General features: G+C 39.1%; 1 protein-coding gene across 2 annotated transcripts; it reads right to left on the reverse strand.

The window, feature by feature from the left end:
• Positions 1 to 11,322: 11,322 nt before the first annotated feature.
• LOC122002965 (glucan endo-1,3-beta-glucosidase 14-like) lies at positions 11,323 to 14,862 on the reverse strand. Of its 2 annotated transcripts, XR_006117755.1 has the most exons (5): positions 14,468 to 14,862; positions 14,143 to 14,384; positions 12,528 to 13,567; positions 11,712 to 11,999; positions 11,323 to 11,572 (listed from the first exon to the last, which is right to left on the reverse strand). XR_006117755.1 is itself a non-coding variant. In XM_042558371.1 (4 exons), exons 2-4 carry the CDS (start codon positions 14,318 to 14,320, stop codon positions 11,916 to 11,918), a joined length of 1,302 nt encoding a protein of 433 aa, XP_042414305.1. In that variant the 5' UTR covers positions 14,321 to 14,384; positions 14,468 to 14,860; the 3' UTR covers positions 11,323 to 11,915. The 2 variants fall into 2 exon arrangements, 1 of the variants encoding a protein (XP_042414305.1); XM_042558371.1 differs by having other exon boundaries at positions 11,323 to 11,999; positions 14,468 to 14,860.
• Positions 14,863 to 15,533: the final 671 nt, after the last annotated feature.

The following is a 15,533-nucleotide window of genomic DNA, read 5'->3' on the forward strand; positions in this document are numbered from 1 at the left end:
CTAAAACCCTCCCCATGTTAAGGATTGAACGGTTGTTGCTTGCCTGTGAGGGCAGTAGGAGATCTTAGCCGTTCGTTTTTGTGAGAAAGTGTAGATGTAGAACCCCATGTAAAGATTCCACAGTGAGAACTCATGAAGGTACAATGAAAGATCGTTACCATCCATTTTCTTGATGAGAGATGGGAATGCACCTAGCGTCTGGATCAAACGACTGTTACGTGCTTGTGACGATAAAACGAGATCGGATGGTACGTTAATACTTGTTTTGAGGAAAATGAGAGATCTAGTCCGTTCAGTTTTGTGATAAGACTGTAATTAAGATTTGGCAAACAAGAGATCTCGACCGCTCATTTTCCTAACGAGAGATAGGAATAGAACAATTGTAAAGATCGAATGGTCGATAGATTTTTATTATTTTTAAAAAATAAATTGAATAAGTATATATCAATAATAAATTTGTATTTCATTGTGTATTCAAAATTAATTTATTTAAAAAATTTCAATCAAATTAAATTCTTCTAATTACTGACATAACCTTTTTTTTATTATTATTATCTCTGATTTTATTAACGACTAATTAAGTACGCTATAAATATAATATTTGTGCTCCCTCATGGCGATGTGGTAGCTTAGACATAGGATATTGTCACATCAAGTCTTGAAACTTAACGAGTCCAAACATGGCCTCCTATAGCTTAAATATAATATTCGTTCTTATTCACGACAAAAGATGCTGAAATTATGCTAAAAGTTTTTGATCTCCGATCTATTTGATGGAGGAGCCCATCTTGGATCATCACTTCTAGCACGAACTAGGGTCTAGATTGGTCATTTGGGCGTGGACTTTGGTATCTGACTGTCAACAGCTTTCGGGCAGGATGGAACTCGATCCTCCTATGGAACAGAGCTTCCACCTGAACCGTGACGGAGATGGCCGCCCCTTCTTGCAAATTGGTCGGCAAGGACGTCCCCTCCGCCATCGCGAGAAAAGCTTGAGCCTCAGATCGCAGAAGCGGAGGAAGGGAAAAGGTTAGAAGAGGAGAGGAAAGGGAGGAGGGAAGAGCTTCTAGGGTTTTCTTGAGCGATGTTTCGCCGCCCCTCATCTTTGCTCTTCGTGGCTTCACCACCTATCATCGTCCAACACACCATTAAACGCTCAGTGGGTTTTACCTCCCTCCATATCCGTGGGACCGGCTCTAGGGGGGGGCGCTGATGTGGCGGTTCCACATTTTTTATTAAACGCTCAGTGGGTGGGTTATAAAACCCTCCCAATGTAAGAGATTGGACAATCGTTACTTGCCTATGTGGGTAGAAGGAGATCTTAGCCGTTTGTTTTTGTGAGGAAATGTGGATATAGTACCCCATGTAAAGATCCCATAGTTAGAACTCATGAAGGTACAATGATAGATTGCTACTGTCCGTTTTCTTGCTGAGAGATGGGAATGCACCTAGCGTCTGGATAAAACAGTAATTACGTGCTTGTCACGATAAAACGAGAACAGATGGTACGTCGATACTTGCTTTGAGGAAAACAAGAGATTTGGACCGTTCACTTTTTTGATAAGACTGTATTTAATATATGGCAAATGAGAGATCTCGATTGCCCGTTTTCCTAACGAGAGATATGAATAGAACAATTATAAGGATATCAGTAGTTTTAAATTATTTTTTTTTAAAAAAAATAAACTTAATTGAATCAATATATATAAATAATAAATTTGTATTTCATTGTGTATTCAAAATTAATTTTGATAAAAAATTTCAATCAAATTAAATTCTTCTTATTACTGACATCACTTTTTTTTATTATTCATGATTTTAAATACGCTATAAATATAATATTCATGTTCTCTCAGGGCGGTGGAGTGGTTGAGACATAGGGTATTGCCACATAAAGTCTTACAACTCGACGTGTCTAAACATGCCCTCCCGCCACTTAAATATAATATTCATTCTTATTTTGATTGCGACAAAAGATGCTAAAATTATGCTAGAAGTTTTTGATCTCTGATTTATTTGCTCGAGGAGCACATCTTGGATCGTTGCTTCTAGCACAAACTAGGGTTCGGATCGGTCATTTGGGCGCGGACTTTGGTATCTGACTGTCAATGGCTTCCGGGCGGGATGAAACTCGATCCTCCTATAGAACAAGACTTCCACTTGAGCTGTGACAGAGATAGTAGCCCCTTCCTACAAATTGGCTGGCAATGACGTCCCCTCCACCATCACGAGAAAAGCTTGAGCCTCATATCACAGAACTGGAGGAAGGGAAAAGGTTAGAAGAGGAGAGGAAAGCGAGGAGGGAAGGGCTGCTAGGGTTTTCTTGAGCGATGTTTCGCCGCCTCTCATCTTTGTTCTTCATGGCTTCACCTCCTTTCGCTGTCCAACATGTCGTCAAATGCTCAATGCGAGGGGTATAAAATCCTCCCCATGTAAGGGATTGGACAATCATTGCTTACCTGTGTGAGCAGTAAAAGATCTTAACCGTCAATTTTTGTGAGTAAATATGGATGTAGAACCCCACGTAAAGATCTCATAGTCAAAACTCATGAAGGTACAATGATATATCATTACTGTCCGTTATCTTGATGAGAAATGGGAGCGCACCCTAGCGTCTGAATCAGACGGCAATTACGTGCTTATCACGGTAAAATGAGATCGGATGGTATGTCGATATTTACTTTGAGGAAAACGAGCGATCTAGATCGTTCATTTTTGTAATAAGACTGTTGTTAAGATATTGCAAACAAGAGATTTCGACGCCCGATTTCCTAACCAGAGATATGAATAGAACAATTGTAAGGATCGAACGATCGGTAATTTTTAATTATTTAAAAAAAAAATTGAATTTAATAAGTATATATAAATAATAAATTTGTATTTCATTGTGTATTCAAAATTAATTTTATTAAAAATTTCCAATCTAATTAAAATTTTCTAATTACTGACATTAGTCTTGTTTATTATTATTATCACCGATTTTATTAACGACCAATTAAATATGCTATAAATATAATATTCATATTCTCTCAGGGTGACGCGGTGGTTGAGACATAGAGTATTTGCCACAACAAGCTTTACAACTCAACGCGTCCGAGCATGCCCTCCCGCCGCTTAAATATAATATTCGTTCTTATTTTGATCATGAGGAAAGATGCTGAAATTATGTTAGAAGTTTTTGATCTCCGATCTATTTGCTAGAGGAGCCCGTCTGGGATCGTCGCTTCTAGCACAAACTAGGGTCCGGATCAATCATTTGGGCTGGACTTTGGTATCCGACTGTCAATGGCTTCCAGACGAGATGGAACTTAATCCTCCTATGGAACAAGGCTTCCACTTGAGTCATTACGAAGATGGCCACCCTTTCTTGCAAATTGGCCGGCAAGGTCGTCCCCTCCGCCATCGCGAGAAAAGCTTGAGCCTCAGATCGTAGAAGCGGAGGAAGGGAAAAGGTTAGAAGAGGAGAGGAAAGCGAGGAGAAAAGAGCTTCTAGGGGTTTCTTGAGTGATATTTCTCCTTCCCTCGTGTCTGTTCTTTGTAGCTTCGTCTCTTATCGCCGTCCAACACGTCGTCAAATGCTCGGTGCGTGGGGTATAAAAACCCTCCCTATGTAAGGGATTGGACTGTCATTGCTTGCCTGTGAGGGCAGTAGGAGATCTTAGCCGTCTGTTTTTGTGAGGAAATGTGGATGTAGAACCCCATGTAAAGATCTCATAGTCAAAACTCATGAAGGTACAATGAAAGATCGTTACCGTCCGTTTTCTTGATGAGAGATGGGAAGCACCTAGCGTCTGGATCGGACAACAATTACGTGCTTGTGACTATAAAACGAGATCGGATGGTACATCGATACTTGCTTTAAGGAAAACGAGAGATTTGGACTGTTCGTTTTTGTGATAAGACTGTAGTTAATAAATGGCAAACGAGGATCTTGATCGCCCGTTTTCCTAACGAGAGATAGGAATAAAATAATTGTAAGGATAGAATGGTTAGTAGTTTTTAATTATTTTTTAAAAAACTAAACGTAATTGAATCAAAATATATAAATAATAAATTTGTAATTCATTGTTTATTCAAAATTAATTTTGTTAAAAAAATTCAATCAAATTAAATTCTTTTAATTAATGACATCACTTTTTTATTTTTATTATTACAGATTTTATTAACAACAAATTAAATATGCTATAAATATCATATTCATGTTCTCTCAGGGTGTTGCAGTGGTTGATACATAAGATATTGCCATATAAAGCCTTAAAACTCGTCGCGTCTGAACATGCCTTCCCACCACTTAAATATAATATTTGTTCTTATTTTGATCGTGACAAAAGATGCTAAAATTATGCTAGAAGTTTTTTTATCTCCGATTTATTTGCTTGAGAAGCCCATCTTGGATCGTCACTTCTAGCACAAACTAGGGTATGAATCGGTCATTTGGGTGCGAACTTTGGTATCTGACTGTCAACGACTTCTGGGTGAGATGGAACTCGATCCTCCTATGGAACAAGACTTCCACATGAGTTGTGACGGAGATGGTCGCCCCTTCCTACAAATTGGCCCGCAAGGACGTCCCCTCCACCATCATGAGAAAAGTAATTGAGTCTTAGATCGCAGAAGCGGAGGAAGGGAAAAGGTTAGAAGAGGAGAGGAAAAGCGAGGAGGGAAGGGCTTCTAGGGTTTTCTTGAGCAATGTTTCGATGCCTCTCGTCTTTGTTCTTCATGGCTTCGCCTCCTTTTGTCGTCCAACACGTCGTCACACGTTCGGTGTGAGTGGTATAAAACCCTCCCCATGTAAGAGATTGGACAATTATTACTTGCCTGTGTGAGCAGTAGGAGATCTTAGCCGTCCATTTTTGTGAGTAAATGTGGATGTAGAACCCCATGTAAAGATCCCATAGTCAGAACTCATGAAGGTACAATGATAGATCGTTATCATTCGTTATCTTGATGAGAAATGGGAACACACCTAGTGTCTGAATCAGATGGCAGTTACATGCTTGTCACGGCAAAATGAGATCGGATGGTACGTCCATATTTACTTTGAGGAGAATGAGCGATCTAGACTGTTCGTTTTTGTAATAAGACTGTAGTTAAGATATGACAAACGAGAGATTTCGACCACCCGTTTTCCTAACGAGAGATATGAATAGAACAATTGCAAGGATTGAACGATCGGTAGTTTTTAATTATTTTTTAAAAATAAACTGAATTTAATAAGTATATAAAAATAATAAATTGTATTTATTCAAAATTAATTTTATTAAAAATTTCCAATCTAATTAAAATTTTCTAATTACTGACATCACTTTTTATTATTATTATCGCTGATTTTATTAACAACAATTTAAATATGCTATAAATATAATATTCATATTCCCTCAGGGTGGTACGGTGGTTGAGACATAGAGTATTGTCACATCAAGTCTTAAAACTCGACGTCCAAGCATGTCCTCCCGTCGCTTAAATATAATATTTGTTCTTATTTTGATCGTGACGAAAGATGCTGAAATTATGCTAGAACTTTTTTTTCTTCGATCTATTTGCCGGGGGAGGTCATCTTGGATCGTCGCTTCTAGCACGAACTAGGGTTCAGATCGGTCATTTCGGCACATACTTTGGTATCCGACTGCCAACGGCTTCCGGGCGAGATGGAACTTAATCCTTCTATGGAATAAGGCTTCCAATTGAGTCGTGACGAAGATGACCGCCCCTTCTTGCAAATTGGCCGACAAGGTTATCCCCTACACCATCGCGAGAAAAGCTTGTGCTTTAGATTCTAGAAGCGGGGGAAGGGAAAAGGTTAGAAGAGGAGAGGAGAACGGGGAGAGAAGGGCTTCTAGGGTTTTCTTGAGAGATGTTTCACCTTCCCTCATGTTTATTCTCCATGGCTTCGCCTCCTATCGTCGTCCAACACGCGCGTCAAATGCTCGGTGCATGGGGTATAAAAACCCTCCCTATGTAAGGGATTGGACGATCATTGCTTGCCTGTGAGGGCAGTAGGAGATCTTAGCCGTCTGTTTTTGTGAGGAAATGCTGATGTAGAACCTCACGTAAAGATCCCATAATTAAAACTCATAAAGGTACAACGAAAGATTGTTATCGTCCATTTTCTTGATGAGAGATGGGAAGCACCTAGCGTTTGGATCGGGCGTCAGTTACGTACTTGTGACTGTAAAACGAGATCGGATGGTATGTCGATACTTGCTTTGAGAAAAATGAGAGATCTAGATCGTTCGTTTTTGTGATAAAATTGTAGTTAATATATGATAAATGAGAGATCTCGACTGCCCGGTTTTCTAACGAGAGATGTGAATAAAACAATTGTAAGGATGGTCAGTAGTTTTTAATTATTTTTTTTTAAATAAAATGAATTCAATAAGTATATATAAATAATAAATTTATATTTTATTGTGCATTCAAAATTAATTTTGTTAAAAATTTTCAATCAAATTAAAATTTTGTTATTACTGACATTAATTTTTGTTTATTATTATTATTATCGCTGATTTTATTAAGGACCAATTAAATATGTTATAAATATAATATTCATGTTCTCTTAGGGTGGTGCGGTGGTTGAGACATAGGGTATTGCCACATCAAGTCTTAAAACTTAACGCATCAAAAAATGTCCTCCCGCCGCTTAAATATAATATTCGTTCTTATTTTGATCATGACGAAAGATGCTGAAATTATGCTAGAAGTTTTTGATCTCCGATCTATTTGCTGGAGGAGCCCATCTTGGATCGTCACTTCTAGCATGAACTGGGTCCAGATCGATTATTTGGGTGTGGACTTTGGTATCCGATTGTCAACGACTTCTGGGTGGGATGGAACTTAATCCTCCTATGGAACAAGGCTTCCACTTGAGTCGTGACGAAGATGGGCACCCCTTCTTGCAAATTAGTCGGCAAGGTCATCCCCTTCACCATCGCGAGAAAAGCTTGAGCCTCAGATCTTAGAAGCGGAGGAAGGGAAAAGGTTAAAAGAGGAGAGGAAAGCGAGGAGGGAAGGACTTCTAGGGTTTTCTTGAGCGATGTTTCACCTTCCCTCGTGTTTGTGCTTCGTGGCTTCGCCTCCTATCGCCGTCCAACACGCCGTCAAATGCTCGGTGCGTGGGGTATAAAAACTCTCCCTATGTAAGGGATTGGACCGTCTTGCTTGTCTGTGAGGGCAGTAGAAGATCTTAGCCATCCATTTTACGAGGAAATATGTGGATGTAGAACCCCACTTAAAGATCTCATAGTCAAAACTCATGAAGGTACAACGAAAGATCGTTACCGTCCATTTTCTTGATAAGAGATGGGACGCACCTAGCGTCTGGATTGGATGGTAGTTACGTACTTGTGACTGTAAAACGAGATTGGATGGTGCGTCGATACTTGCTTTGAGAAAAATGAGAGATCTAGACCGTTTGTTTTTGTGATAAAATTATAGTTAATATATGACAAATGAGAGATCTTGACCGCCCATTTTCGTAATGATAGATATGAATAGAACAATTGTATGGATCGAATGGAAGGTAGTTTTTAATTTTTTTAAAAAATAAACTAAACTAAATAAGTGCATATAAATAATAAATTTGTATTTTATTGTGTATTCAAAATTAATTTTGTTAAAAATTTCCAATCAAATTAAAATTTTCTTATTACTGACATTACTTTTTGTTTATTATTATTATTATTTTTATTATTATTATCATCGATTTTATTAATGACCAATTAAAAATAAGTTATATATATAATATTCATGTTTCCTCAGGGTGGTGTAGTGGTTGAGACATAGGATATTGCCACATCAAGTCTTAAAACTCGACACGTCAGAACATGCTCTCCCGCTGCTTAAATAGAATATTTGTTCTTATTTTGATTGTGACAGAAGCTGCAGAAATTATGCTAAAAGTTTTTTTTTATCTCCAATCTATTCTCTAAAGGAGCCCATCTTGGATCGTCGCTTCTAGCACAAACTAGGGTCTGGATCAGTCATTTGGGTGCGGACTTTGGTATCCGACTGTCAAAGGCTTCCGACGGGATGGAACTCGATCCTCCTATGGAACAAGGCTTCCACCTTATCCGTGACGGAGATGGTCACCACTTCTTGCATATTGGCATGCAAGGATGTCCCCTCTGCCATCGTGAGAAAAGCTTGAGCCTAAGATCGCAAAAGCAAAGGAAGGGAAAAGGTTAGGAGAGGAGAAGAAAGCGAGGGAAAGGCTTCTAGGGTTTTCTTGAGCAATATTTCGCCACCCCTCGTCTTTGTTCTTAGTGGCTTCACCTCCTATCGCCATCCAACACGTCGTCAAACGCTCGGTCTGTGTGGTATAAACCCTCCCCATGTAAGGGATTGGATGGTCATTGCTTGCTTGTGAGGGTAGTAGGAGTTTTAGCCGTCCTTTTTTTTTGAGGAAATTTGGATGTAGAACCCCACGTAAAGACCCCATAATTAGAACTCGGGAAGGTACAACGAAAGGTTGTTCCATCCATTTTCTTGATGAGAGATAGGAATGCATAACATCTGGATCGGACGACAATTACATGCTTTAATAGAAAAACAAGATCAGTTGGTACGTCGATACTTGCTTTGAGGAAAACGAGATATCTGAACCATTCATTTGTGTGATAATATTGTAGTTAAGATATGACAAACGAGAGATCACGGCCGCTTGTTTTCCTAATGAGAAATAGGAATAGAACAATTATAAAGATCTGTAGTTTTTAATTATTTTTTAAAAAATAAATTGAATTGAATAAGTATATAAAAATAATAATTTTGTATTTCATTGTGTATACAAAATTAATTTTGATAAAAATTTCCAATCAAATTAAATTCTTCTAATTACACATCACTTTTTTTATTATTATTATCGTCGAATTTATTAACGACCTATTAAATATGCTATAAATATAATATTTGTGTTCCTCTAGGTGGTGCGGTGATTGAGACATAGGGTATTGCCACATGAAGTCTTGAAATTCGACGCGCCCAAACATGCCCTCCCGTCGTTTAAATATAATATTCATTCTTATTTTGATCACGACAAAAAGATGCTGAAATTATGCTAGAAGTTTTTGATCTCCAATCGATTTGCTGGAGGAGCCCATCTTGGATTGTCTCTTCTAGCATGAACTAGGGTCTGGATCAGTCATTTGGGCACAAACTTTGGTATCCGACTATCAACGACTTTCGGGTGGGATGGAACTCGATCCTCCTATAGAACAAGACTTCCACCTGAGTCATGATGGAGATGGCCGCCCTTCCTACAAATTGGCCGACAAGGACGTCCCCTCCACCATCGCGAGAAAAGCTTGAGCCTCAAATCGCAGAAGCTTAGGAAGAGAAAACGTAAGAAGAGGAGAAGAAATTGAGGAGAGAAGGGATTCTAGGGTTTTCTTGAGCGATGTTTCACCGCCCCTCATCTTTGTTCTTCCTGGCTTTGCCTCCTATCGCCGTCGAACACGCCGTCAAACGCTCGGTGCATGGGGTATAAAATCTTCCCCATATAAGCGATTGGACAATCGTTGCTTCCCTATGTGAGCAGTAGGAGATCTTAGTCGTTCATTTTTGTGAGGAAATATGGATGTACAACCCCACATAAAGATCTCATAGTCAGAACTCATGAAGGTACAATGAAAAATCATTACCGTCTATTTTCTTGATGAGAGATTGGAACACACCTAGCGTCTGGATCGGATGACAATTACGTGCTTGTGATGGTAAAACGAGATTAGATAATACGTCGATACTTGTTTTGAGGAAAGACAAAGATCTGGACCATTCATTTTTGTGATAAGACTGTAGTTAAGATATGACAAACGAGTGATCTCGACCGCTCGTTTTTCTAACGAGAGATAAGAATAGAACAATTGTAAGGAACGAACTGTCGGTAGTTTTTAATTATTTTTTTAAAAAACAAATTGAATTGAATAACTATATATAAATAATAAATTTGTATTTCATTCTGTATTCAAAATTAATTTTGTTAAAAAATTTCAATCAAATTAAATTCTTCTTCTTACTGACATCACCTTTTTTATTATTATTATTATCACCGATTTCATTAACGATCAATTAAATATGTTATAAATATAATATTCGTATTCTCTCAGGACGGTGTAGTGGTTGAGACATAGAGTATTAACACATGAAATCTTGAAACTTAACGCGTCTGAAGATGCCCTCCCGCCGCTTAAATATAATATTCATTCTTATTTTGATCGCGACAAAAGACGCTAAAATTATACTAGAAGTTTTTGATCTCCAATCTATTTGTTGGAGGAGCCCATCTTGGATTGTTGCTTCTAGCACGAACTAGGGTCCGGATCAGTCATTTGAGCGCGGACTTTGGTATCCGACTATCAACGGCTTCCGGGCAGGATAGAACTCGATCCTCCTATGGAACAAGGCTTCCACCTGAGTCGTGACTGAGATGGCCTCCCCTTCCTACAAATTGGACGGCAAGGACGTCCCCTCCACCATCACGAGAAAAGCATGAGCCTTAGATTGCAGATGCGGAGGAAGGGAAAAGGTTAGAAGAGGAGAGGAATGCCAGGAAGGAAGGGCTTCTAGAGTTTTCTTGAGCGATGTTTGGTTGTCCCTCGTCTTTATTCTTCGTGGCTTTGCCTCCTATCACCGTCCAACACAGCATCAAACTCTCGATGCATGTGGCATAAAACCCTCCACATGTAAGGGATTGGACGGTCATTGTTTGCCTGTGAGGACAATAGGAGATCTTAGCTGTCCGTTTTTGTGAGGAAATGTGGATGTAGAACCTCATGTAAAGATTCCATGGTCAAAACTCGGGAAGATTCAATGAAAGATCGTTATTGTCCATTTTCTTGATGAGAGATGGGAACACACCTAGCATCTGGATCGGACGGTAGTTACGTGCTTGTGACGATAAAACGAAATCGAATGGTACGTCAATACTTGTTTTGAGGAAAACGAGAGATCTGGACTATTCATTTTTGTGATAAGACTGTAGTTAAGATAGGATAAACGAGAGATTTCAACCACCCGTTTCCTAACGAGAGATAGGAATAGAACAATTGTAAGGATCGAATGGTCGGTAGTTTTTAATTTTTTTTAAAAAAAAATAAACTGCAAGGATTGAATAAGTATATATAAATAATAAATTTATATTTCATTGTATATTCAAAATAATTTTGTTAAAAATCTTCAATTAAATTAGATTATTCTAATTACTGACATTATTTTTTTTTTTATTATTATCGCCGATTTCACTATAAATATAATATTCGTGTTCTCTCAGGACTACGGTGGTTGAGACATAGGATATTACCATATGAAATCTTGAAACTCGACACGTCCGAAAATGTCCTCCTGCCGCTTAAATATAATATTGCTTTTATTTTTATCGCAACAAAAAATGTTGAAATTATGGTAGAAGTTTTTGATCTTCAATCTATTTGCTGGAGGAGCCCATCTTGGATCGTCGCTTCTCACACGAACTAAGGTCCGGATCAGTCATTTGAGCACGGACTTTGGTATCTAACTATCAACTGCTCCGGATCGTGGCGGATGAACGTTCCATCAATGCTTCCTCAGAGAAGAGTTGCTGTAGTGATTGAGGAACATCGAGTTGTCGAACATTTACCAGAGATTTTATAAAAGAAAATGCAATCAAGAATGAGATGAAAACAAACCCTCAGTACGAATTTGTTAATGAAACTAAAACAGAAATATAGAACTCTCACCTTCGGTATTTCTATCAACTTTGTCTGAGTGATATTTACTAATCAGCACTGAGCGATGCAATATCATTCATTTGAAAATTGGAACACTTTTACCAGCATCTTACTCGTGAATAGAAGGCGCACATAATACGACCAAAGGACAGGTACAAGAATTCAAAAGAACATTGCATGGTCCATTGCTCGAAGCAGACTTGCGTTGACAAACTAAATGGTTAAAACCAGAACAACTGCCACAAAGCATATGTGAACCATGTTGTATGCTGATAACCAATCTCGAGTATAAATATCCTGCAAAAAATTATCACCCAAAGAAAATTGGTAAGTTCAGACTTCCTCCAGTCCAAGTGATGAAGAAGCCAGAGTTTTTGATAATGCAACTGAATATTGGAATTCGCATCTTGGAATAGTGAGACTTTGGACCTCTAAATTAATATTCAAAGCCCTAAATAATAAAACTCCCAGCTCAAAATCAACTAATTAAAAATGGTGAGAAAGTTGTTCAGTTGTGTTTCAATATGTAATTTAGGTCAAGACTAGTATTGAGTATATTTGTAGAGCATTGAGTTTATTTGTAGTATATAAGCATCGAAATCTAGCCGATAAAGTTTTAAAATAAATTTGCGGTAGTGTACTAGCAGACTTACAAAGTGGATACCCATAATTCCAATTTTATACAATATGTTCACGTAGATTACTTTTCATTCAAGTTTTAACAAGGCATTTGGGATTCTCAATTCCAAGAAGCAACCCTATTGTAATTTTATTTTAAACAAAAACATAAACAATTTATGAAAAAAAAAAAAGAAAACATGTTACCTTCAAGGTTAAGTGAGTTGGAGATGCAGATGAAGACTTCAGGCCAGAATATCCAATATCATATGCTATGCTCCCATTTGGTTCGAATAGCCCATAGTGCTTTTCAGAATTCGCATTAGGCTTCATATCCTCATTGAACAAGGCAAATATATATGCTTTAACCACAATTTTTGGCCTAAGTGGTGTTCCTTTCTTCTTGAAAAGGCGTTTGCGAAGATTAAAATTGTAAGTCCTTGCATTCTGGATAGTAGCTCCTGTTTCATTGTCAGTACTTGCAGAAGCCCATCCCGTCTCTGAAATCCTGACTTCCATCTTGTCATATCCAGCAGCTTCCAAAGCAGCATAAGCTGCATCTATTTGAGCATCAAGCAAGTTGTCATAGTGTAAATCAGTCTTTGAGTCATAAACTCCATGATTTGGCAGGAAAAGAGCATAATTGATATCAATATGCTCAGGGTCATATTTGTAAGCCAAGAATGGATATGCGTTAAGATAGAATGGGCTACCAATCTGCGAAAAAAAATCCAGGATGGGCTTCATGTAACCAAGGACATCTTCTTTAAAAATGCATGACGAGGGAGGAAAGGAATTAGCAAAAACAAACTGTGCATGTGGTGTTGACACCTCAATATTGTCTGCTAATTGAAGCCTCTTGAGACCATTGTAAACATTCTTTATGGCACCAAAAAGAGCTTGAGCAAGTTCCTGATCTGTACTTCCTAACACTTCATTCCCAACTACAATCCCTCGGATGCGGGTATCAGGCAGAAATGATTGCACATTATACCGGATCCAGCTAACAGCATGATCTTCATTTACACTGATGTCTCTCAGATACTCATTACCAATTGCTACAGTCAGATCAAGCCCAGATCCTTTAAATGCATTGAGCACACTGTGATCAGCATCATAGATTCTCACATTCTTTATCTTTGCTGCTTTAAGAAGTGTGACCACTCTTTCAGGTGATGGTAAATTGTCTGCAAGCCTGCCATAATTTATTCCATAGGTTCCAGTAAATGCCAGAACCTTTGCTGGACCTTTTGTAGCAACAGAGACAAATGACTTTAGTTACACAAGTTTGTGCTTATGTTTGGGGGAAAAAATGATATAAATGGCAGTAAAGCATCCAGTACTAAAACAATATAAGTTAATTTAGCTTTCATCCAAAGAATCAAAATTGAGAACTGCTAGGACTGCAGAATTAACGATGCGAATCAGCCAGATCCTAATTAGAGTTCAGTACTTTTTGAGTTGAGCGCCAACTATTCCTAACCATTTTATCTGATGCAAAGTTAGGCTGATAGTCCATGTCTCCATGAATAAACAATCATCAAATAAGAAGGAGAACAAGTGGAAGAAGAAAGTGATAAGAAGAGTCTTTCTGCTCTAGTAGAAAAGGAAAAAAGTGAAATTCTAACAAAAAGAAGAGGGAAAACAAGACAACGAAGCATAGTTGCGGACGGGCATATCAACGAACATTGAAGCAGAATTCAGAAAGAAGTTAGTGGCATCCCAAGACGAACAAATGCGGCCGCCCTTAAAGGACGAAATCAAGCCACGAGATTGCGGTAATTTACGAGCGAACGAGAAAGTAGAAGGATCAGAAGCCTACCACAACGAAGTGACAAGATCACGAAGCAGCGTAATAAGAGCATCGAAGTCCGCATCGCTTCTTTATTCACAACAGAACGCAGGAGGGGGACGACGACGACGCCGGCGAAAACTCCAAGCTCGGAAGCGGGTAGTACCCGACCCAGCGACTGCGAGGCTCCTGCCTCATCTGGAGGCATGCCATGAGCCAGATTCCTCGCTACTCCGCAGTCAAATCGCGGTCGCCGCCACCAGAAACCCCACCTGCGCACCACGAATCCAAAAAAAAATAAAGGAAAGATCGGGCGCGATCAAGCAAGTAAATCGAGCTTCAGATCCACTGCGACCTCTTCGATCCTTGGTTTTCTAAGATTGGATCGCGAAGGAAGCGTCCGTTACTAAGTGATCGCAGGGCGGCGGCGGCGGCGGCGGCGCAGTGGAGTGATGGCGGCAAGGAAGAGAACGATGGTGGAGAAATCGTCGGAGGAGAGAAAAAAGCGACCGCCTACCCACCGCCGCCCTCTCATTTAAGCTCCGCCTCACACGCTACAGCCACAGCTTTCGCGATCATCTAGTCCGCGTTGTGACTCACCGCCAGCGCCAGTCGAAATCGACCGGACGACCGCGAGTCGACGGGGAGCGGAAGCGAAACGCTTCGCTTAATACTTTATGCATTCTTCTCCCTGGAGTTCAAAGAATAGCACTGCCTCGCCTAAAATTTTGAACGCATAGCAACATAGCACAACCCATTCGCAGTCGCATATGAGAGATTAAAGTGAAATTGTTGCCCAGTTTTGACGATGTTTCGAGGCCATTGGTATCGTGCAAGCATAGTTGTGGCGTCAAAGTGCACCTTCCGGCACAACCCATGTCCTCGTAATGGTTGAGAGTGTAGAATCAGTGGCGTCAGGGAGGGGGAAACATCAACTTGATTTGGTCTAATGTTTTTATCAAAAGTGCAGTAAAATATAATAAAAATTTAAAGAAATAATATTCATGAAATTTACTAAGTAATAATAATAAACTAAGTACAACTTGTAACAAACAAATTAAACAAAAGATAACGACCGATCCGGAAGTCCTGAGAGCAGCGCACCCCCTGGAGCTTCCCCGAACGCAGAGTTTCGCAGCGTGGCTTTCTGAGCGCATAGATAAAGAGTGGGATGAAGAATCGGTGTCTTGAATGTAGAGCCTTCGTCTTCTTTTATAGAGTTGGATCATATCTTTATTTGGATCACCTCTTATATGGATGAAGCTATATTTGGATGAAGCTTTATCTCTATCCACATCATCTAACTTATCCTCATCCTGGTCCAAATCATAAAGATGATCTTTTGCCACATCATCTTCCATGTCTATATTTCTAACAACTCATCAATCTAGACTATTGAACCGTTGATTCGGTCTCTTGAA

The sequence above is a fragment of the Zingiber officinale genome, chromosome 7A (genome assembly GCF_018446385.1).
Source record: "Zingiber officinale cultivar Zhangliang chromosome 7A, Zo_v1.1, whole genome shotgun sequence".
Taxonomy (NCBI): domain Eukaryota; kingdom Viridiplantae; phylum Streptophyta; class Magnoliopsida; order Zingiberales; family Zingiberaceae; genus Zingiber; species Zingiber officinale.

Coding starts and splice junctions, on each gene's coding strand:
- LOC122002965 (XM_042558371.1), bottom strand. CDS start 14,320: ATGCCTCCAGATGAGGCAGGAGCCTCGCAGTCGCTGGGTCGGGTACTA. Junction 13,568..14,142: donor GATCTTGTCACTTCGTTGTG/GTAGGCTTCTGA, acceptor TTGCTACAAAAG/GTCCAGCAAAGGTTCTGGCA. Junction 12,000..12,527: donor CAACTCACTTAACCTTGAAG/GTAACATGTTTT, acceptor AATTTTTTGCAG/GATATTTATACTCGAGATTG.